Below are 24,389 nucleotides of genomic sequence, written 5' to 3' on the forward strand. Positions count from 1 at the left end.
GTTTTGAAATATCACATTATCAACTTTGCTGTGTGTTCAAGGAAATTGTGCAGACACTGTGATCTGAGCTATCTGTTTGGCCAGCGGTAGGCCTAATAGGTGCATTTTTTTTTGGATCTCTGGACCTGCTGAGTAGGCGGAGTTCTACCTTCAGACACATTAAATGGTTCAACATGGGAACACTTTGCATTCCTGGCACTAGTGCTGTTGAATCAAGTCAAGATCGTGATCGACTGATGTAGGGAGTTCTTCCTTGGGTACTGGTTTGATTGAGCTCTGATTGGATGACAGGCTCTGTTTCTGGTCTGTAGAAGGGGGGGTAGGATAATAGCTAGGGTCACAAGTCTTTCCTATCCAATTGACCTGACCATGAAAAACTGTGGTGATTGACAGAGTCGAAAGCCTTGGCCAGGTCAATGAATACGGCTGCACAGTATTGTTTCTCATCGACGGCGGTTAAGATATCGTTTAGGACCTTGAGCGTTGCTGAGGTGCACCCATGACCAGCTCTGAAACCAGATTGCATAGCGGAGAAGGTGCGGTGGGATTCGAAATGGTCGGTAATCTGTTTGTTAACTTGGCTTTCGAAGACCTTAGAAAGGCAGGGTAGGATAGATATAGGTCTGTAGCAGTTTGGGTCAAGAGTGTCCCCCATTTGAAGAGGGGGATGACCGCAGCTAATTTCCAATCTTTGGGAATCTCAGACGACACGAAAGAGAGGTTGAACAGGTTAGTAATAGGGGTTGCAACAATTTCGGCAGATAATTTAAGAAAGACAGGGTCCAGATTGTCTAGCCTGGCTGATTTGTAGGGGTCCAGATTTTGCAGCTCTTTCAGAACATCAGCTGACTGGATTTGGGAGAAGGAGAAATGGGGAAGGCTTGGGCGAGTTGCTGTGGGGGGTGCAGTGCTGTTGACCGGGGTAGGGGTAGCCAGGTGGAAAGCATGGCCAGCCGTAGAAAAATGCTTATTGAAATTCTCAATTATAGCGGATTTATCGGTGTTGACAGAGTTTCCTATCCTTAGTGCAGTGGGCAGCAGGGAGGAGGTGTTCTTATTCTCCATGGACTTTACAGTGTCCCAGAACTTTTTTGAGTTTGTGTTGCAGGAAGCAAATTTCTGCTTGAAAAAGCTAGCCTTGGCTTTTCTAACTGCCTGTGTATATTGGTTTCTAACTTCCCTGAAAAGTTGCATATCACGGGGGCTGTTCGATGCTAATGCAGAAAGCCACAGGATGATTTTGTGTTGGTTAAGGGCAGTCAGGTCTGGAGAGAACCAAGGGCTATATCTGTTCCTGGTTCAAATTTTCTTGAAAAGGGCATGCTTATTTAAGATGGTGAGGAAGGCATTTAAAAAAAAAAAACAGGCATCCTCTGCTGACGGGATGAGGTCAATATCCTTCCAGGATACCCGGGCCAGGTCGATTAGAAAGGCCTGCTCACTGAAGTGTTTCAGGGAGCATTTGACAGTGATGAGTGGAGGTCGTTTGACCGCTGACCCATTACGGATGCAGGCAGTGATCGCTGAGATCTTGGTTGAAAACAGCAGAGGTGTATTTAGAGGGCAAGTTGGTTAGGATGATATCTATGAGGGTGCCCGTGTTTATGGCTTTGGGGTGGTACCTGGTAGGTTCATTGATAATTTGTGTGAGATTGAGAGCATCAAGCTTAGATTGTAGGATGGCTGGGGTGTTAAGCATGTCCCAGTTTAGGTCACCTAGCACCACGAGCTCTGAAGATAGATGGGGGGAAATCAATTCACATATGGTGTCCAGATCACAGCTGGGGTCAGAGGGTGGTCTATAGCAGGCGGCAACGGTGAGAGTTTTTAGAGAGGTGGATTTTTAAAAGTAGAAGTTCAAATTGTTTGGGTACAGACCTGGATAGTAGGACAGAACTCTGCAGACTATCTCTGCAGTAGATTGCAACACCTCCCCCCTTTGGCCGTTCTATCTTGTCTGAAAATGTTGTAGTTAGGGATGGAGATTACAGAGTTTTTGGTGGTCTTCCTAAGCCAGGATTCAGACACGGCTAGGACATATGGGTTGGCAGAGTGTGCTAAAGCAGTGAATAAAACAAACTTAGGGAGGAGGCTTCTAATGTTAACATGCATGAAACCAAGGCTATTACGGTTACAGAAGTCATCAAAAGAGAGCGCCTGGGGAATAGGAGTGGAGCTAGGCACGGCAGGGCCTGGATTCACCTCTACATCACCAGAGGAACAGAGGAGGAGTAGGATAAGGGTACGGCTAAAAGCTATGAGAATTGGTCGTCTAGGACGTCCGGAACAGAGAGTAAAGGGAGCAGGTTTCTGGGAGGGATAAAAAAAGTTGCTCTTTGCTGTATTTGTTGAGTCTCTCTCTAGTCATGGTTTTAATAGTTTTGAAATATCACATTATCAACTTTGCTGTGTGTTCAAGGAAATTGTGCAGACACTGTGATCTGAGCTATCTGTTTGGCCAGCGGTAGGCCTAATAGGTGCATTTTTTTTTGGATCTCTGGACCTGCTGAGTAGGCGGAGTTCTACCTTCAGACACATTAAATGGTTCAACATGGGAACACTTTGCATTCCTGGCACTAGTGCTGTTGAATCAAGTCAAGATCGTGATCGACTGATGTAGGGAGTTCTTCCTTGGGTACTGGTTTGATTGAGCTCTGATTGGATGACAGGCTCTGTTTCTGGTCTGTAGAAGGGGGGGTAGGATAATAGCTAGGGTCACAAGTCTTTCCTATCCAATTGACCTGACCATGAAAAACTCTGGTCCCTATGCAGGAACACAGGAAGTTCTTACCGTCATCACTGCTATCATCATTGACACTCAAAGTAGGGTTAACATGTTTTTGCTATCCAACTACTTAGGGTCTGAATTTTGCATAGCTTGTGTTTGTACGTACGTAGGGTATAAATGAGGCTCACGGGCCTTGTTTGGGGACCCAGGTAAAGTTCCAGCCTCCCTGGGTGTTCTTGCGGACGAAGGCCTGTCCCTGGGGAAAACTGTGTGTCTTGAGTCTGACGCTGCTGGAAGGGTTTAGGGACATGCTGAAGGCCAGCTCTGTCTGGCTACGTGGGGTAGACAATGGGGTAGTCATCACGTCACCCCCTATGGGACTGGAGAGACTACGGCAGTGCAGGCTGGGAGTGTGGTGCAGCCCGGGACTCCTGTCCTGAGACAGGTTGGGTGAGGAGGCTAAGATGGGCCTGAATGACTGTATTGGATCAGGTGGCGAGAGAGTGTTGACCGATTGGGGCAGTGGGGGTTCATAAGGGGTGACATGGAAATTGGGGGGGACTTCTATGCTAGGGCTGTATAAGACAGACAGCACAGTTCCAGTGAAGTCAGAGCCGGAGTCTGTAGAGAGACTGTAGTCACTGTTGGTGTTAAAGCAGTAATCATTGGATAGTCCTATACTGGCACCATTGCACAGGCCATCAGTAGGTGAGTCATAAGCAGTATTTTTGTGATCGGTTGTTTGGCAGTAGTCACCAGAGGAGTCTGTGACGGAGCTGCATTTGGTGAGGGAGCTAATGGAGCAGTTGAAGCTGTATTCAGTGGATGATGTATCGATGGTGTCCTCGTCCTTCAGGCCCAAGGTCTGCAAGATCCACAGGTCCACAGAATCGGTGCAGGCTAGCTCCTCTTCAGAACAGAACTCCAGGGACAAGTTCCGGCAGGTCCGTTTCACCTGAGAACCAAGGAGCAGCTGACTGGCACTGAGGTTCCGGAATTCTCCAACACCATGCAGATTCTGGATTTCAGAATTCCGCTTCCGGTTCCTCCTCCCATCGCCACTCTGAGCAGAGAGAAGGCTCTATGGAAAAGGAGGAAGAAGCGAAAGAGACGGTTTGAGAGAAACTACACCTCTGTAAAGTGGGAATATGAAGTAAATGCACCATCATGTTGCAGGCAATATTCCCTAAAAAATGTTGGGCACTGACCAAATTTCAGGTCTACTGAGCACAAACTTGAATGTTGTGACAGACCGCTGTGACATAACCAATCAGAACTGCAGTAGGCTTATTTAAGCAATAAGGCCCTCGGGTTTGTGGTATATTGCCAATATACCACGGCTATGAGCTGTGTCCATGCACTCCGCGTTGCGTTGTGCATAGGAACAGTCCTTAGCTGTGGTATATTAGCCATATACCACACCACCTCGGGCCTTATTGCTTAAATAAGCCTACTGCAGTTCTGATTGGTTATGTCACACCGGTCTGTGTAGAGCATGTCAATACTAATATTGTGTTGATTTGATCACAATTACCACAGTAAATGGAAACGTTGACAGTGTTAACTAACAAGAAAAAATCTAAAAAGTTGAGTGAAGTTCAATCTGATACTGTATTTCTTCTACCCCGCAGTCCAAGGGGAGCGGCGCGGTCTGCTGCGCGCCAGGGGAACGCACGCAGTTTAGAGGGAACATTGGTTGCAGGCTTTCCAAAGGGCAGCCTTATTTACTATGCTATGTTTAGAGATGAAACTTTAGAGAAACTCAGATGAAATTTATCAACCAATTCATCCATGAAGTAATTACCTTCGTTTTTTCCTCCAAGGCTTTCACACATGAGGAGTTTAAGAATTCTTTTAGATTGTTATTTTCCTCTTGCAGTCTTGCCACTTCCTCCTCTCTTTGTATCAATGTGTCTTGAAGCTTAGGAAAATTAAGGAAAAATGTGTAAATATCAACAGTACAAATGATATCTTCATTATTTTATTTACTCATTTGAATATACAGTGGGGAGAACAAGTATTTGATACACTGACGATTTTGCAGGTTTTCCTACTTACAAAGCATGTAGAGGTCTGTCATTTTTATCATAGGTACACTTCAACTGTGAGAGACGGAATCTAAAACAAAAATCCAGAAAATCACATTGTATGATTTTTAAGTAATTAATTTGCATTTTATTGCATGACATAAGTATTTGATACATCAGAAAAGCAGAACTTAATATTTGGTACAGAAACCTTTGTTTGCAATTACAGAGATCATACGTTTCCTGTAGTTCTTGACCAGGTTTGCACACACTGCAGCAGGGATTTTGGCCCACTCCTCCATACAGACCTTCTCCAGATCTTTCAGGTTTCGGGGCTGTCGCTGGGCAATACGGACTTTCAGCTCCCTCCAAAGATTTTCTATTGGGTTCAGGTCTGGAGACTGGCTAGGCCACTCCAGGACCTTGAGATGCTTCTTACGGAGACACTCCTTAGTTGCCCTGGCTGTGTGTTTCGGGTCGTTGTCATGCTGGAAGACCCAGCCACGACCCATCTTCAATGCTCTTACTGAGGGAGGGAGGTTGTTGGCCAAGATCTCGCGATACATGGCCCCATCCATCCTCCCCTCAATACGGTGCAGTCGTCCTGTCCCCTTTGCAGAAAAGCATCCCCAAAGAATGATGTTTCCACCTCCATGCTTCACGGTTGGGATGGTGTTCTTGGGGTTGTACTCATCCTTCTTCTTCCTCCAAACACGGCGAGTGGAGTTTAGACCAAAAAGCTGTATTTTTGTCTCATCAGACCACATGACCTTCTCCCATTCCTCCTCTGGATCATCCAGATGGTCATTGGCTTCAGACGGGCCTGGACATGCGCTGGCTTGAGCAAGGGGACCTTGCGTGCACTGCAGGATTTTAATCCATGACGGCGTAGTGTGTTACTAATGGTTTTCTTTGAGACTGTGGTCCCAGCTCTCTTCAGGTCATTGACCAGGTCCTGCCGTGTAGTTCTGGGCTGATCCCTCACCTTCCTCATGATCATTGATGCCCCACGAGGTGAGATCTTGCATGGAGCCCCAGACCGAGGGTGATTGACCGTCATCTTGAACTTCTTCCATTTTCTAATAATTGCGCCAACAGTTGTTGCCTTCTCACCAAGCTGCTTGCCTATTGTCCTGTAGCCCATCCCAGCCTTGTGCAGGTCTACAATTTTATTCCTGATGTCTTTACACAGCTCTCTGGTCATGGCCATTGTGGAGAGGTTGGAGTCTGTTTGATTGAGTATGTGGACAGGTGTCTTTTATACAGGTAACGAGTTCAAACAGGTGCAGTTAATACAGGTAATGAGTGGAGAACAGGAGGGCTTCTTAAAGAAAAACTAACAGGTCTGTGAGAGCCGGAATTCTTACTGGTTGGTAGGTGATCAAATACTTATGTCATGCAAATTAATTACTTAAAAATCATACAATGTGATTTTCTGGATTTTTGTTTTAGATTCCGTCTCTCACAGTTGAAGTGTACCTATGATAAAAATTACAGACCACTACATGCTTTGTAAGTAGGAAAACCTGCAAAATCGGCAGTGTATCAAATACTTCTCATCCACTGTATATACACACACACACACACACACACACACACACACACACACACACACACACACACACACACACACACACACACACACACACACACACACACACACACACACACACACACACACACACACACACACACACACACATTTTAAAAGGCTAATTAATCATTATAAAACCCATTTGCAATTATGTTAGCACAGCTGAAAACTGTTGTTCTGATTAAAGAAGCAATAAAACTGTTCTTCTTTAGACAAGTTGACTATCTGGAGCATCAGCATTTGTGGGTTCGATTACAGGCTCAAAATGGCCAGAAACAAAGAACTTTCTTCTGAAACTCGTCAGTCTATTCTTGTTCTGAGAAATGAAGGCTATTCCATGCGAGAAATTGCCAAGAAATTGAAGATCTCGTACAACGCTGTGTACTACTCCCTTCACAGAAGAGTGCAAACTGGCTCTAACCAGAATAGAAAGAGGAGTGGCAGGCCCCGGTGCACAACTGCGCAAGAGGACAAGTACATTAGAGTGTCTAGTTTGAGAAACAGACACCTCACAAGACCTCAACTGGCAGCTTCATTAAATAGTACCCGCAAAACACCAGTCTCAACGTCAACAGTGAAGAGGTGACTCCGGGACAGTGTCACCAGCAAAGCACCGTCACACCATAACACTTCCTCCTCTGCGCTTCACGGTGGGAAATACACATGCAGATATCATCTGTTCACCAACACCACATCTCACAAAGACACAGCGGTTGGAACCAAAAATCTCCAATTTGGACTCCAGACCAAAGGACAAATTTCCACTGGTTTAATGTCCATTGCTCGTGTTTCTTGGCAAAAGCAAGTCTCTTCTTATTATTGGTGTCCTTTAGTAGTGCTTTCTTTGCAGCAATTCAACCCTGAAGGCTTGATTCACACAGTCTCCTCTGAACAGTTGATGTTGAGATGTGTCTGTTACTTGAACTCTGTGAAGCATTTATTTCGGCTGCAATCTGAGGTGCAGTTAACTCTAATATACGTATCCTCTGCAGCAGAGGTAACTCTGGGTCTTCCTTTCCTGTGGCAGTCCTCATGAGAGGCAGTTTGATCATAGAGCTTGATGGTTTTTGCAACTGCACTTGAAGAAACTTTCAAAGTACTTCAAATGTTCCATATTGACTGACCTTCATGTCTTAAAGTAATGATGGACTGTCGTTTCTCTTTGCTTATTTGAGCTGTTCTTGCCATAATATGGAGTTGGCTTTTTACCAAATAGGGCTATCTTCTGAATACCACCCCTACCTTGTCACAACTCAACTGATTGGCTCAAACGCATTAAGAAGGAAAGAAATTCCACAAAATAACATTTAACAAGGCACACCTATTAATTGAAATGCATTCCAGGTGACTACCTCATGAAGCTGGCTGAGAGAATGTCAAGAGTGTGCAAATCTGTCATCAAGGCAAAGGGTGGCTACTTTGAAGAATCTCAAATATATTTTGATTTGTTTAGTAAACACTTTTTTGGTTACTACATGATTCCATGTGTTATTTTGGATGTTTCACTATTATTCTACAATGTAGAAAATAGTAAAAATAAAGAAGAACCCTGGAATGAGTAGGTGTGTCCAAACTTTTGACAAGTACCATAAGTATTCAGACACTTTGCTATGAGACTCGAAATTGAGCTCAGGTGCGTCCTGTTTCCATTTATCATCCTCGAGATGTTTCTACAACTCGATTGGAGTCCACCTGTGGTAAATTCAATTGATTAAACATGATTTGGAAAGACACACACCTGTCTGTATAAGGTCTCACAATTGACAGTGCATGTCACAGCAAAAACCAAACAAAAACCAAACCACTACTAAAGGAAATAAAGGTGAAATAAAAATAAAAGAGGCCTAAGGAATTGTCCTTAGAGCTCCAAGACAGGATTGTGTCGAGGCACAGATCTGGGGAAGGGTACCAAAACATTTCTGCAGCATTGAATGTCCCCAAGAACACTGTGGCCTTAATCATTCTTAAATGGAAGAAGTTTGGAACCACCAAGACTCTTCCTACAGTCGTGGCCAAACCTTTATGACACAAATATTAATTTACACAAAGTATGCTGCTTCAGTGTCTTTAGATATTTTTGTCAGATGTTACTATGGAATACTGAAGTATAATTACAAGCATTTCATTATTGTCAAAGGCTTTTATTGACAATTACATGAAGTTGATGCAGAGTCAATATTTGAAGTGTTGACCCTTCTTTTTCAAGACCTCTGCAATCCGCCCTGGCATGCTGTCAATTAACTTCTGGGCCACATCCTCACTGATGGCAGCCCATTCTTGCATAATCAATGCTTGGAGTTTGTCAGAATTTGTGGGTTTTTGTTTGTCCACCCGCCTCTTGAGAATTGACCACAAGTTCTCAATGGGATTAAGATCTGGGGAGTTTCCTGGCCATGGACCCAAAATATTGATGTTTTGTTCCCCCGAGCCACTTAGTTATCACATTTGCCTTATGGCAAGGTGCTCCATCATGCTGGAAAAGGCATTGTTCGTCACCAAACTGTTCCTGGATGGTTGGGAGAAGTTGCTCTCGGAGGATGTGTTGGTACCATTCTTTATTCGTGGCTGTGTTCTTAGGTCAAATTGTGAGTGAGCCCTTGGCTGAGAAGCAACCCCACACATGAATGGTCTCAGGATGCTTTACTGTTGGCATGACACAGGACTGATGGTAGCGCTCACCTTGTCTTCTCTGGACAGGCTTTTTTCTAGATGCCCCAAACAATCGGAAAGGAGATTCATCAGAGAAAATGACTTTACCCCAGTCCTCAGCAGTCCAATGCCTGTACCTTTTGCAGAATATCAGTCTGTCCCTGATGTTTTTCCTGGAGAGAAGTGGCTTCTTTGCTGCCCTTCTTGACACAAGGCCATCCTCCAAAATTCTTCGCCTCACTTTGCGTGCCGATGCACTCACACCTGCCTGCTGCCATTCCTGAGCAAGCTCTGTACTGGTGGTGCCCCGATCCCGCAGCTGAATCAACTTTAGGAGACAGTCCTGGCGCTTGATGGACTTTCTTGGGCGCCCTGAAGCCTTCTTCACAACAATGTAACCGCTCTCCTTGAAGTTCTTACTGGCAGCAATATCCTTGCCTGTGAAGTCCTTTTTGTGCAAAGCAATGCTGACGGCACGTGTTTCCTTGCAGGTAACCATGGTTGACAGAGGAAGAACAATGATTCCAAGCACCACCCTCCTTTTGAAGCTTCCAGTCTGTTATTCGAACTCAATCAGGATGACAGAGTTATCTCCAGTCTTGTCCTCATCAACAATCACACCTGTGTTAACGAGGGAATCACTGACATGATGTCAGCTAGTCCTTTTGTGGCAGGGCTGAAATGCAGTGGAAATGTTTTTGGGGGGATTCAGTTCATTTGCATGGCAAAGAGGGACTTTGCAATTAATTGCAATTCATCTGATCACTTTTTATAACATTCTGGAGTATGCAAATTGCCATCATACAAACTGAGGGAGCAGACTTTGTGAAAATTAATATTTGTGTCATTCTCAAAACTTTTGGCCATGACTGGAGACCTGGCCGCCTGGCCAAACTGAACATACGGGGAAGAAGGTCCTTGGTCAGGGAGGTGACAAAGAACCAGATGGTCACTGAACATTCGAGACGTGTAGTTCAATTGTCATTCCAATCTCCTTTGCATTAGCGTAGCCTCTTCTGTAGCCTGTCAACTATGTGTCTGTCTATCCCTGTTCTCTCCTCTCTGCACAGACCATACAAACGCTTCACACCGCGTGGCCGCGGCCACCCTAACCTGGTGGTCCCAGCGCGCACCACCCACGTGGAGTCCCAGGTCTCCGGCAGCCTCTGGAACTGCCGATCTGCGGCCAACAAGGCAGAGTTCATCTCAGCCTATGCTTCCCTCCAGTCCCTCTACTTCTTGGCACTGACGGAAACATGGATCACCACAGATAACACTGCTACTCCTACTGCTCTCTCCTCGTCTGCCCACGTGTTCTCGCACACCCCGAGAGCTTCTGGTCAGCGGGGTGGCGGCACCGGGATCCTCATCTCTCCCAAGTGGTCTTTCTCCCTTTCTCCCCTTACCCATCTGTCTATCGCCTCCTTTGAATTCCATGCTGTCACAGTTACCAGCCCTTTCAAGCTTAACATCCTTATCATTTATCGCCCTCCAGGTTCCCTTGGAGAGTTCATCAATGAGCTTGATGCCCTGATAAGCTCCTTTCCTGAGGACGGCTCACCTCTCACAGTTCTGGGTGACTTTAACCTCCCCACGTCTACCTTTGACTCATTCCTCTCTGCCTCCTTCTTTCCACTCCTCTCCTCTTTTGACCTCACCCTCTCACCTTCCCCCCCTACTCACAAGGCAGGCAATACGCTTGACCTCATCTTTACTAGATGCTGTTCTTCCACTAACCTCATTGCAACTCCCCTCCAAGTCTCCGACCACTACCTTGTATCCTTTTCCCTCTCGCTCTCATCCATCACTTCCCACACTGCCCCTACTCGGATGGTATCGCGCCGTCCCAACCTTCGCTCTCTCTCCCCCGCTACTCTCTCCTCTTCCATCCTATCATCTCTTCCCTCTGCTCAAACCTTCTCCAACCTATCTCCTGATTCTGCCTCCTCAACCCTCCTCTCCTCCCTTTCTGCATCCTTTGACTCTCTATGTCCCCTATCCTCCAGGCCGGCTCGGTCCTCCCCTCCTGCTCCGTGGCTCGACGACTCATTGCGAGCTCACAGAACAGGGCTCCGGGCAGCCGAGCGGAAATGGAGGAAAACTCGCCTCCCTGCGGACCTGGCATCCTTTCACTCCCTCCTCTCTACATTTTCCTCTTCTGTCTCTGCTGCTAAAGCCACTTTCTACCACTCTAAATTCCAAGCATCTGCCTCTAACCCTAGGAAGCTCTTTGCCACCTTCTCCTCCCTCCTGAATCCTCCTCCCCCTCCTCCCCCCTCCTCCCTCTCTGCAGATGACTTCGTCAACCATTTTGAAAAGAAGGTCGACGACATCCGATCCTCGTTTGCTAAGTCAAACGACACCGCTGGTTCTGCTCACACTGCCCTACCCTGTGCTCTGACCTCTTTCTCCCCTCTCTCTCCAGATGAAATCTCGCGTCTTGTGACGGCCGGCCGCCCAACAACCTGCCCGCTTGACCCTATCCCCTCCTCTCTTCTCCAGACCATTTCCGGAGACCTTCTCCCTTACCTCACCTCGCTCATCAACTCATCCTTGACCGCTGGCTACGTCCCTTCCGTCTTCAAGAGAGCGAGAGTTGCACCCCTGCTGAAAAAACCTACACTCGATCCCTCCGATGTCAACAACTACAGACCAGTATCCCTTCTTTCTTTTCTCTCCAAAACTCTCGAACGTGCCGTCCTTGGCCAGCTCTCCCGCTATCTCTCTCAGAATGACCTTCTTGATCCAAATCAGTCAGGTTTCAAGACTAGTCATTCAACTGAGACTGCTCTTCTCTGTATCACGGAGGCGCTCCGCACTGCTAAAGCTAACTCTCTCTCCTCTGCTCTCATCCTCCTAGACCTATCGGCTGCCTTCGATACTGTGAACCATCAGATCCTCCTCTCCACCCTCTCCGAGTTGGGCATCTCTGGCGCGGCCCACGCTTGGATTGCGTCCTACCTGACAGGTCGCTCCTACCAGGTGGCGTGGCGAGAATCTGTCTCCTCACCACGTGCTCTCACCACTGGTGTCCCCCAGGGCTCTGTTCTAGGCCCTCTCCTATTCTCGCTATACACCAAGTCACTTGGCTCTGTCATAACCTCACATGGTCTCTCCTATCATTGCTATGCAGACGACACACAATTAATCTTCTCCTTTCCCCCTTCTGATGACCAGGTGGCGAATCGCATCTCTGCATGTCTGGCAGACATATCAGTGTGGATGACGGACCACCACCTCAAGCTGAACCTCGGCAAGACGGAGCTGCTCTTCCTCCCGGGGAAGGACTGCCCGTTCCATGATCTCGCCATCACGGTTGACAACTCCATTGTGTCCTCCTCCCAGAGCGCTAAGAACCTTGGCGTGATCCTGGACAACACCCTGTCGTTCTCAACTAACATCAAGGCGGTGGCCCGTTCCTGTAGGTTCATGCTCTACAACATCCGCAGAGTACGACCCTGCCTCACACAGGAAGCGGCGCAGGTCCTAATCCAGGCACTTGTCATCTCCCGTCTGGATTACTGCAACTCGCTGTTGGCTGGGCTCCCTGCCTGTGCCATTAAACCCCTACAACTCATCCAGAACGCCGCAGCCCGTCTGGTGTTCAACCTTCCCAAGTTCTCTCACGTCACCCCGCTCCTCCGCTCTCTCCACTGGCTTCCAGTTGAAGCTCGCATCCGCTACAAGACCATGGTGCTTGCCTACGGAGCTGTGAGGGGAACGGCACCTCAGTACCTTCAGGCTCTGATCAGGCCCTACACCCAAACAAGGGCACTGCGTTCATCCACCTCTGGCCTGCTCGCCTCCCTACCACTGAGGAAGTACAGTTCCCGCTCAGCCCAGTCAAAACTGTTCGCTGCTCTGGCACCCCAATGGTGGAACAAACTCCCTCACGACGCCAGGACAGCGGAGTCAATCACCACCTTCCGGAGACACCTGAAACCCCACCTCTTCAAGGAATACCTAGGATAGGATAAAGTAATCCTTCTGACCCCCCCCCCCCCCCTTAAAAGATTTAGATGCACTATTGTAAAGTGGCTGTTCCACTGGATGTCATAAGGTGAATGCACCAATTTGTAAGTCGCTCTGGATAAGAGCGTCTGCTAAATGACTTAAATGTAATAAATGTCACTCTGACATAGCTCCAGAGTTCCTCTGTGGTGATGGGAGAACCTTCCAGAAGGACAACCATCTCTGCAACACTCCACCAATCAGGCCGTTATGGTAGAGTGGCCAGACGGAAGCCACTCCTCAGTAAAAGTCATATGACAGCCTGCTTGTAGTTTGCCAAAAGGAACCTAAAGGTCTCTCAGACCATGAGAAACAAGATTCTCTGGTCTAATAAAACCATGATTGAACTCTTTGGCCTGAATGACAAGCGTCACGTCTGGAGGAAAACTGGCACCATCCCTACGGTGAAGCATGGTGGTGGCAGCATCATGCTGTGGGATGTTTTTCAGCGTCAAGGACTGGGAGACTATTCAGGATTGAGGGCAAGATGAATGGAGCAAAGCACAGAGAGATAGATCCTTGATGAAAGCCTGCTCCAGAGAACATTCCAACAGGACAACGACCCTAAATACACAGCCAAGACAACGCAGGAGTGGCTTTGGGACAAGACTCTGAATGTCCTTGAGTGGCCCAGCCAGAGCCTGGACTTGAACCTGAACGAACATCTCTGGAGAGTGCTGCAAATAGCTATGCAGCAACGCTCCCCTTTCAACCTGACAGAGCTTGAGAGGATCTGCAGAGAATAATGGGAGAAACTCCCCAAATACAGGTGTACCAAGCTTGTAGCGTCATACCCAAGAAGACTCAAGGCTGTAATAACTGCCAAAGGTGCTTCAACAAAGTATTGAGTAAAGGGTCTGAATACGTATGTAAATGTAATATTCAGTTTTCTGAAAAACGGTTTTTACTTTGTCATTATGGGGTATTGTATTTAGATTGATGAGGAAAAAAATACAATTTAATCAATTTTAGAATAAGGCTATAATGTAACAAAATGTAGAAAAAGTCAAGGGGTCTGAATACTTTCCGAATGCACTATAACAGGGTTAAGTGCCTGGTAAGGGGCTTGAGTGCCTTGCAAGGACCCAACGGCAGGTAGCACATGAGATTCTGATGTAGCACATGAGATTATGATGAAAGAACCCCTCCAGATTGTTGTGTGTAAATACCTGCTTGTTTCTCTGCAAATGTGGCAACAGGTGGTCATTCCAGTTGGGTTCAGGTGGAGAGGTCCCACAGTCCAAGCGGGAGAGGAGTTCTAGGTGGGAGAAGAGACATGACCCTAAATATCAAAAATATAATATCAATAACAGCAAATTGCAGTAAAGGCTTTTGATAGATTTGCTGACTAAACTCAATCGCATGATGTACATTACATCCATGGAGTTGAGTGGATACTAGAGTTTGTGGAGTTAACCTCCAACTACTTAGAGTCGCTGTGTGTCCTCTGTAGCTGCATGCCTTTCTGTTAGCTGAAATCCATACTTTTTAATAAAACGTTAATCAAATACAACCACTGCTGCTGTTGCTCTAAATGGCAACTAAGTGCGAATGCGCATGTGCCAATTGAATCTCGACGAGCAAACAGTCGGTGGTTGTATTTGATTAACGATTTACTAAAAAGATGGATTTCAGCAAAGAAAGAAACTCACTCAGCTACAGCGGATGAACATAGGTACACGGTAAGGGTTTATGAATTTACAATTTTAGAAGTATCGATTGCACAGCGACTCGAAGTAGTCAGAGACTCACTTCACAAACTTTAGTCTCGACTCAACTCCGTGGATGTGATGCACATTTTGGAGTTGAGTTTAGTCAGCAAGAGATAGATAGGCCTACATGAGTAAATCATGTGTACAGTATAAAGAAAAGAAAGAAAAAAAGGAAACAGTCAGAAGACTTTGGACAGGATGTTAGATCAATCATATTCTGTGACATCCAAATGCGGATAATTCCAGTGATAAACGTGCTAGCCCAACGGAGTCTCACGCTGAACATAGCATATCGCTGCTAAGTAAAAATTAATTTCAAACAACTTACCCCGCTGTGTCAGCTCCTGCTGGCAGGCTGTGTTGTCTGGGGAACCAGCGGCCCAAAAGGAGGCCAGAGTCACCGTGGAAACATCAACACTGTCTGCTGACGTTGGGGCGGGGTAAGGGCAGTCGTAGAGTTGGCCCCCTACGAAGCTCAGATCTTGGCAAGTCTGGGCAGTGCGCTGTAAAAGAAACATGCACGAGGGATAGCTCATCAATAAAGTCATAGCTTATCAATTAAAGGCCTTATAGTAGATAGCCTAAAGTAGACCATATTTGTTCAGTCGAACTATCAGACATGTCATATTGGAAGTATATCATTGTATATTATAACATGTTCATGATCATCAATTGTGACAATAATTGATCACCTAATGCAGATAGATGTAATGAATTGTGATCTGTCTGTCTCTCTTGTATGGAACTATCACAAATTGGCTCCAAGGAACCTTAGATGCAACATCCTTATTTGATGTGAATTCCAGTTAGATCGAATAAATTCAACAACCAGATGTGTTTAAAATATAACTAAATAAGTAGATTGCCTCAAGCTATCTGCAATTTCCCATGTCGTAATATGAAATGCGTAGAAGGTTCCTCGACAGTTGTAGCGATCAGCATCATGTACCTGTTTCGTCCGACTTTCCCTTGGCACGTTCACAAAATTTCAGCACTTCAGTCAACAGTGTAGGCCACGCTATGTTTTATAAAACTTTGAATCAAACTTAAATACAGTGCATTCGGAAAGTGTTCAGACCCCTTGACTTTTTCCACATTTTGTTATGTTACAGCCTTATTCTAAAATATTTTTAAAAATATTCTCTCCTCATCAATCTACAGACAATACCCCATAATAACATAGTAAAAACAGGTTTATATTACATATACATAAGTATTCAGACCCTTTTCTCAGTACTTTGTTGAAGCACCTTTTGGCAATGATTACAGCCTTGAGTCTTTTTAGGTATGACGCTACAGGCACACCTGTATTTGGGGGGGTTCCTCCCATTTTTTCTCTGCAGATCCTATCAAGGTCTTTCAGGTCGGATGGGGAGCGTCGCTGCACAGCTATTTTCAGGTCTCACAAGAGATGTTTGATCGGGTTCAAGTCCGGGCTCTGGCTGGGCCACTCAAGTACATTCAGAGACTTGTCCCGAAGCCACTCCTGCGTTGTCTTGGCTGTGTGCTTAGGGTCGTTGTCCTGTTGGAAGGTGAACCTTCGCCCCAGTCTGAAGTCCTGAGCGCTCTGGAGCAGGTTTTCGTCAAGGATCTCTCTGTGCTTTGCTCCGTTCATCTTTCCCTCGATCCTGACTGGTCCCCCAGTCCCTGCCGCTGAAAAACATCCCCACAGCATGATGCTGCCACCACCATAACTTCACCGTAGGGATGGTGCCAGGTTTCCTCCAGACGTGACGCTTGGCATTCAGGCCAATCATGGTTTCATCAGACCAGAGAATCTTCTTTCTCATGGTCAGAAAGTCCTTTAGGTGCCTTTTGGCAAACTCCAAGCAGGCTGTGATGTGCCTTTTACTGAAGAGTGGCTTCCCTCTGGCCACCACCATGAATGCCTGGTTGGTGGAGTACTGCAGAGATGGGTGTCCTTCTGGAAGGTTCTCCCATCTCCACAGAGGAACTCTGGAGCTCTGTCAGAGTGACCATAGATTCCAAATTTCTTCCATTGATCAATGATGGAGGCCACTGTGTTTTTGGAGACCTTTAATGCTGCAGACATTTTTTGGTACCCTTCACCAGATTTGTCCCTCGACACAATCCTGTCTCAGAGCTCTACAGACAATTCCTTAGACCCCATGGCTTGGTTTTTGCTCTGACATGCACTGTCAACTGTGGGACCCTATATAGACAGGTGTGTCCCTTTCCAAATCATGTCGAATCAATTGAATTTACCACAGGTGGACAACAATCGAGTTGTAGAAACATCTCAAGGATGACCAATGGAAACAGGATGCACCTGAGCTCAATTTTGAGTCATTGCAAAGTGTCTGAATACTTATGTAAATAAGGATGTGCAAACATTTCTAAAAACCTGTTTTCGCTTTGTCATTATGGAGTATTGTGTGTAGATTGTTGACGGAAAACATTAATTTAATCAATTTTAGAATAAGGCTGTAACGTAACAAAATCTGGAAAAAGGGAAGGGGTCTGAATACTTTCCGAATGCACAGTACATATTTTTTTAAATAAAACTAGTCACATGCAAGTCTGGAATTGCACTAAATTGCCGGGGAACACAATCACAATGTGCTGATGAACATTAAAGGCCCAGTGCAGTCAAAAATGTGATTTGCCTGTGTTTTATATACAGTACCAGTCAAAAGTTTGGACACACCTACTCATTCAAAGGTTTTCTTTAAATTTTACTATTTTCTATATTGTATAATAATAGTGAAGACATCAAAACTATGAAATTACACATGTGCCTGGAGTGTACAAAGCTGTCATCAATGCAAAAGGTGGCTACTTTGAAGAATCACAAATATAAAATATATTTTGATTTGTTTAACACTTTTTTGGTTACTACATGATTCCATATGTGTTATTTCATAGTGTTGATGTCTTCACTATTATTCTACAATGTAGAAATTAGTACAAATAAAGAAAAACCCTGGAATGAGTAGGTGTGTCCAAACTTTTGACCGGTACTGTATACTTCCACAGAATAATACTGTGAAATTGTGAAAACGATGATAATGCACTTTTGAAAAGACTGAAAACGAATCGCAGTAAGGTACTTCATTTTTACCCAGATATGATTTGACATTGAGATAAATACAGCTGTATTGGACCTTTAACTCAAGAAAAAGTCGATTTTTTTTGGAAAATGGACAACAAGACATTCATAAATGTTTAAGTGTCTAATGATGTGACCAGGACACTCACCATGGATCCGGTAGGGTTATACAGTAGATTGTGTGGGGATGCTCCGGGAATGCTCCGGGAATGCTCCGGGAATGCTCCGATCCTGTAAAGAGAGCTGCTGCGGGGTCGGTGAGTATGTAGGCTACAACTAATCTTAATTTTGCAGTAGCAGTGACGCCTGAGCCCTATATCCCCTTTTCTCCAAGCAATCTAATTTGATGATCTAAAGCTGTTAAACTTGTGACGTGTTATAATGGACCGTTGGAGTCATTGTGATCCACATCTGTGCCGCCTCTTTCATTAAATCAGAATAAATCAATTTAAGTTATGCACGTCACTTAATGCAGTAGCATACACCAATACGTATTCTATTTCACAAGGTGTGTGAGTATATAGCCGCATCATCAAGTAATTCTGCGAAGGAGGAGATATGATGGTGAGATAAAATTCCTCAGAGCGCACCTGTGCGCAGGACTCTGTTTATTGGATGGCACAGAGTTAATGATTAAACCAAGAAGAGATAGTTAAGAGACATGAGGAATTAATTTAACCAAATGTGTGTCATGGGTAGACATGCATATACCCACACCTCCACTCAACTTGCAGTTAAATGAAAGGTACCTTTGAGTGACACATTAACATGGTCTTGTATGAGAGATGAGGTGAGAGAGCGGGAGAGGGGGGGAGGGGTGTATTGTATTAATTGCAGTGATGCTGGTGGTATATTTTCTGAATGATTTCTAGCTAAATATGTGAACTCGATCAATGGAACAGTATAAAGTTCGCTACATAATTGTTTATAATTTTTTCACCCCTCAAATGAAGGAAGGTCCTGCGCCCTTTGGGGGGCTCGACCAGGGGTTTAATTGGTCCAGGTCCCACCTATGATCCAAACGAGAGCCAGGTGGAGCTGACACCCGGTACCTTTGGTTAGTTGAATTATCAAATTAAAAATGGTTGTCCACATGTAATTTTCCACAGCCAACAACACAAGTACGTAACAGCAAAGTCAGACAATCCCACAGTAGAACGAATAGTATACCTATTCAATTGTTCAGCCTGTCAGGCTCATTGAAATTGCAAGTGCCGCACACGGAGAGAAATATACATGCCCAGTCATTGTACAATGTTCTTAATGTAGTCGTGGGAAAACACGCCTTTGAAAGCAGTTTTGATGCCCACTGTTAAAAGAGGAAGATCACAGAGCTTTATTGTGTTAGTAGGCTACACTTATTTCTCAAATCCAAGAAATTAATAAAATACACAATTTTAGAACCTGCATGGTCATGTTTTGTGGGTGTTAGCGCTCACCAATGCCGTTGAATGCGTATGAAAGACGGGCTAAATCTAACCAGGGTCAGGTGTAACAGGTAGGCCTATATTATAATCACAGTACATGATACTTAGTTGGCTGAGTGCCAGTGGAATGTTTTTTGTGGGGGACATTCAACTCATCAATATGTTGCTAACTATATGTAGCAACACAATTCATGGTCTAGCTAATAGTTTCTGATCTAGCTAATAGTTAATCCAATTGGGTAAATGCAGATGGGCAACCCCTTAGCCTATTTATTTATAGACACTATGCTGCATCAGGTGATGATGCTTATTGCTAAATAGCACACCTTCCTGATAATATGGACCAATATGTCATTGGAGGGGGAAATTATATTTTAGAAGAATATCCTTTTAAAAAGTCACCAGCACTGACCTTCTCACAGTCATTCTCACCTCCAAAAAGTTGTTGGTCTCTCCACGACCTGTAGTATGCTGTGATATATGCTTTTGTCAGTATATCTTGTTTAGGCTAGTATATTATATAAATTATTCCACAGTTAGCCCACCCAATTCAAATCGTCAACTAATCATCAAGCCCTTGACTAGGTGAATCAGGTTAGTTAGTTATTTCAGGGCTACAACAGAACTGTGAAACGGCTGGGGATCCCCGAGGAGAGGTTAGAGAACCACTGGCCTAGCGGTTAGCGCGTTGGTCGGTGGTTCCAATAACTGAGCCGAAAAGAAAAACATTTGCTCTGGGAGCATCATCCTACTATGGCTGACCCTGTAAAACAACAGATTTCACTGCACCTATCCAGTCTATGTAACAATAAAAACTTGACATAATAAAATAGGTCTGCTGTGCAGTGCGTGACTGACTGTTATGCTCCTAATAATAGTCGCCTTTGCTGATAACTAATTTCTGAGAAATTTACTTACTATGATTGTGATATGTGGTTGTCTCATGTAACATTAGATGCATGTACTAACTGTAAGTTGCTCTGGATGAGAGTGTCTGCTAAATGACTCAAATGTACATGTAGTCTGAAGTTCTTGTTTAACCCTTCACCCAGCAGCTACAGTATGTGATGTGCTTATGACAACCTGGCATATTAGATCATATCTAAAAGCAAACATCCTCCAAACAAAGGCTAGAGGTCCCGTCAGAACTCAACCAGGCCGTGAAAAAGGATTTTCCCCCTTCCTTATATTAAGGCAAGTCGTCCAGGTCCTTTGGCAGCAAAACATCCGCAAACCATCACACTGCCACCACTTGACCGTTGGTATGAGGTTCTTCCTGTGGAATGCAGTGTTTGGTTTTTGCCAGGCATAATGTGACCCATGTCATCCAAAAAGTTATACTTTTGAATCATGTTCTTTCCATAGAGAATTCTTCCAAGAGTCTTGTTGATCATCCAGGTGCTTTTTGGCAAACTTGAGTCAACTTTTTGGATGACTTGGGTCCCATTATGCCTGGCGAAAGAGCCTCATACCAATGGTCAAGCATGATGGTAATGTGATGGTTTGGAGATGCTTTGCTGCCTCAGGACCTGGACGACTTGCCTTAATAGAAGTAACCATGAATTCTGCTCTGTATCAGAGAATTCTACAGGAGAATGTCAGGCCATCCGTCTGTGAGCTGAAGCTGAAGCACAGCAGGGTCATGCAGCAAGACAATGATCCAAAACACACAATCAAGTCTACAGACGTGGCCAAAAGTTTTGAGAATGACACAAATATTAATTTCCACAAAGTGTGCTGCTTCAGTGTCTTTAGATATTTTTGTCAGATGTTACTATGGAATACTGAAGTATAATTACAAGCATTTCATAGGTGTCAAAGGCTTTTATTGACAATTACATGAAGTTGATGCAAAGAGTCAATATTTGCAGTGTTGATCCTTCTTTTTCAAGACCTCTGCAATCCGCCCTGGCATGCTGTCAATTAACTTCTGGGCCACATCCTCACTGATGGCAGCCCATTCTTGCATAATCAATGCTTGGAGTTTGTCAGAATTTGTGGGTTTTTGTTTGTCCACCCGCCTCTTGAGAATTGACCACAAGTTCTCAATGGGATTAAGATCTGGGGAGTTTCCTGGCCATGGACCCAAAATATCGATGTTTTGTTCCCCCGAGCCACTTAGTTATCACTTTTGCCTTATGGCAAGGTGCTCAATCATGCTGGAAAAGGCATTGTTCGTCACCAAACTGTTCCTGGATGGTTGGGAGAAGTTGCTCTCGGAGGATGTGTTGGTACCATTCTTCATTCATGGCTGTGTTCTTAGGCAAAATTGTGAGTGAGCCCACTCCCTTGGCTGAGAAGCAACCCCACACATGAATGGTCTCATGATGCTTTACTGTTGGCATGACACAGGACTGATGGTAGCGCTCACCTTGTCTTCTCCGGACAAGCTTTTTTCCAGATGCCCCAAACAATCGGAAAGGGGATTCATCAGAGAAAATGACTTTACCCCAGTCCTCAGCAGTCCAATCCCTGTACCTTTTGCAGAATATCAGTCTGTTTCTGATGTTTTTCCTGGAGAGAAGTGGCTTCTTTGCTGCCCTTCTTGACACCAGGCCATCCTCCAAAAGTCTTCGCCTCACTGTGCGTGCAGATGCACTCACACCTGCCTGCTGCCATTCCTGAGCAAGCTCCGTACTGGTGGTGCCCCGATCCCGCAGCTGAATCAACTTTAGGAGACGGTCCTGGCGCTTGATGGACTTTCTTGGGTGCCCTGAAGCCTTCTTCACAACAATTTAACCGCTCTCCTTGAAGTTCTTGATGATACGATAAATGGTTGATTTAGGTGCAATCAACTGGCAGCAATATCCTTGCCTGTGAAAACCTTTTTTGTGCAAAGCAATGATGACGGCACCTGTTTCCTTGCAGGTAACCATGGTTGAGAGAGGAAGAACAATGATTCCAAGCACCACCCTCCTTTTGAAGCTTCCAGTCTGTTATTCGAACTCAATCAGCATGACAGAGTGATCTCCAGCTTTGTCCTCATCAACACTCACACCTGGTTTAACGAGAGAATCGCTGGCATGATGTCAGCTGGTCCTTTTGTGGCAGGGCTGAAATGCAGTGGAAATGTTTTTGGGGGATTCAGTTCATTTGCCCGGCAAAGAGGGACTTTGCAATTAATTGCAATTTATCTGATCACTCTCATAACATTCTGGAGTAAGTGCAAATTGCCATCATACAAACTGAGGTAGCAGACTTTGTGATAATTAATATTTGTGTCATTCTCAAAATCTTTGGCCACGACTGTACATGAACATGTCTAAAAAGCAACTAATTTAATGTTTTGTAATGACCTAGTCAAAGTCCAGACCTAATCCCAATTCACATGTAACGGCAGGACTTGAGATGGGCAGTTCATGCTTGAAAACCCACAAATGTCGCTGATTTAAAGCAGTTCTGCATGGAAGAGTGGGCCAAAATTCCTCCACAGAGATGTAATAGACCGATCAAAAACTACAAGAAGCATTTGGTTGCAGTCATTGCAGCTAAAGGTGGAACAACCAGCTATTAAGTTTAAGGGGGCAACTACTATTTCCACATGGGATTTGGGTGTTGCATAACTTAAATAAATAAGTATCCATTTTTTTGTTATTTGTAAACTCAGGTTTCCTTTATCTAATATTAGATGGTTGAAGATCTGATAACATTCAGTATCAAAAATATGAAAAAGTAGAGAAAATTAGAAAGGGGTCAAACCTTTTTACAGCACTGTACTGTCACACCCTTAGGCCAGGGTGTGACTAGGGTGGGCATTCTAGTTTCTTTATTTCTATGTTTTCTATTTCTTTGTTTTTGGCCGAGTCTGGTTCCCAATCAGAGGCAGCTGTCTATCATTGTCTCTGATTGGGAATCATACTTAGGCAGTCCTTTTTCCCTCTTTCATTTGTGGGTTCTTAATTTTGCACAGGTTGTTATTTTTCCTGCAGAACGTCACGTTCGTATTTTGTTTTGTTGTTCAGTTCAGTTAATAAATAAATAGAATGAACACGTACCACGCTGCGCTTTGGTCCACTTCTTCCCATGATGATCGTGACATGTACACACACAGCGTGATAATGACACACCATCCTCTGTTCTTCGGTAACCTCGGGGCCCATAACCTGACCTGATACAAGCCCCGGGCAAAGCCCCCAGCTTTCACAGGTAAGATCTTTACATAATATAAGAAGTGAAGGAGATAGAGGTTGTCTGGGGTTACATGCAAATACACTAAGCCTGTTAGGCCTACTTTCTTTTTACTTACAACCACAGGCTTTGAAGTGGTAGTGGACAGAGAGATAGGCGAACAGGAATTCATGTAACACTACTGTTATAAGCCCTTGTAGTGGTTTGTAGGTTTTCGGACATTCTGATTCCGAAACTTGTGAGTGTGAACCAGTTCTGGGTTCTTTCAAACACTCAACTTAATTTGAGCTTCAATTGATACATTTTCCAATGCTAGTAAAAATATAGCCATAATGCATAACAAAACATAGTTAGGCCTATTGTCCAATAGCCTCCCAGGGAGATTTTGTACATTAACTTCATAGCCCGAGTAGATAATTGACTAACTTTGATAATCATAAGAGGGTTCAGGCTTTCTACCAAACCCACTACAAGACTCACAACACAAATGGGAACAGATTATCCGAACAAAATAATAAACATAGAAATTCCACAGAATTGGCCTCATCATACTACCATCCCATATCTAGTTCTCTGTCTCTTTGCATGAATGTTTCTAACATTAGGCCTACTATTGCTTTGCTCAACTAGCCTGTTCTCATTCGCCAGTAAAGAATTGATTCATTCCAGAATCCAGACAAAAGCTACAAACACATAAAGCTGCTAGGCCTATGAATACAGGGTACCTTATCTGGCTTTTAGGAAAACAACCCTACTTCGAATAACACCCAGTGTAGAGCTGGAGCAACCAGGCCTTCAGAAATGTCTGTACGTGAGGCCACATATAGTGGGTATTATAAGTATTCACCCCTTTGGATTTTTTCCACATTTTGTTGCGTTACAAAGTGGTTGTAACGGCTTTCGTCGGTGGAAGGAGAGGACCAAAGCGCAGCGTGGTTAGTGTTCATCTTAATTTAATAAATCCAAAACTGAACACTTCAAATACAGAAACAACAAAAGTGAAAACCGAAACAGTTCTATCTGGTGCAGACACACAAAGACTG

The 24,389-nt window shown here is 44.7% G+C and overlaps 1 protein-coding gene across 1 annotated transcript in view; it reads right to left on the minus strand.

Moving 5' to 3' along the window:
- Positions 1 to 427: 427 nt before the first annotated feature.
- Positions 428 to 24,389, minus strand: part of LOC139549845 (geminin coiled-coil domain-containing protein 1-like) — a 30,210-nt gene continuing 6,248 nt past the window's right edge. The window contains exons 3-6 of the mRNA XM_071360585.1: positions 15,050 to 15,224; positions 14,179 to 14,267; positions 4,533 to 4,649; positions 428 to 3,809 (exon numbers count right to left, since the gene is read on the minus strand). Coding sequence (XP_071216686.1) covers positions 2,913 to 3,809; positions 4,533 to 4,649; positions 14,179 to 14,267; positions 15,050 to 15,224 — 1,278 coding nt within the window. The 3' untranslated portion in view covers positions 428 to 2,912. The remainder of the gene's footprint in view (positions 3,810 to 4,532; positions 4,650 to 14,178; positions 14,268 to 15,049; positions 15,225 to 24,389) is intronic.

This window comes from Salvelinus alpinus, chromosome 22 (genome assembly GCF_045679555.1).
Source record: "Salvelinus alpinus chromosome 22, SLU_Salpinus.1, whole genome shotgun sequence".
NCBI lineage: Eukaryota > Metazoa > Chordata > Actinopteri > Salmoniformes > Salmonidae > Salvelinus > Salvelinus alpinus.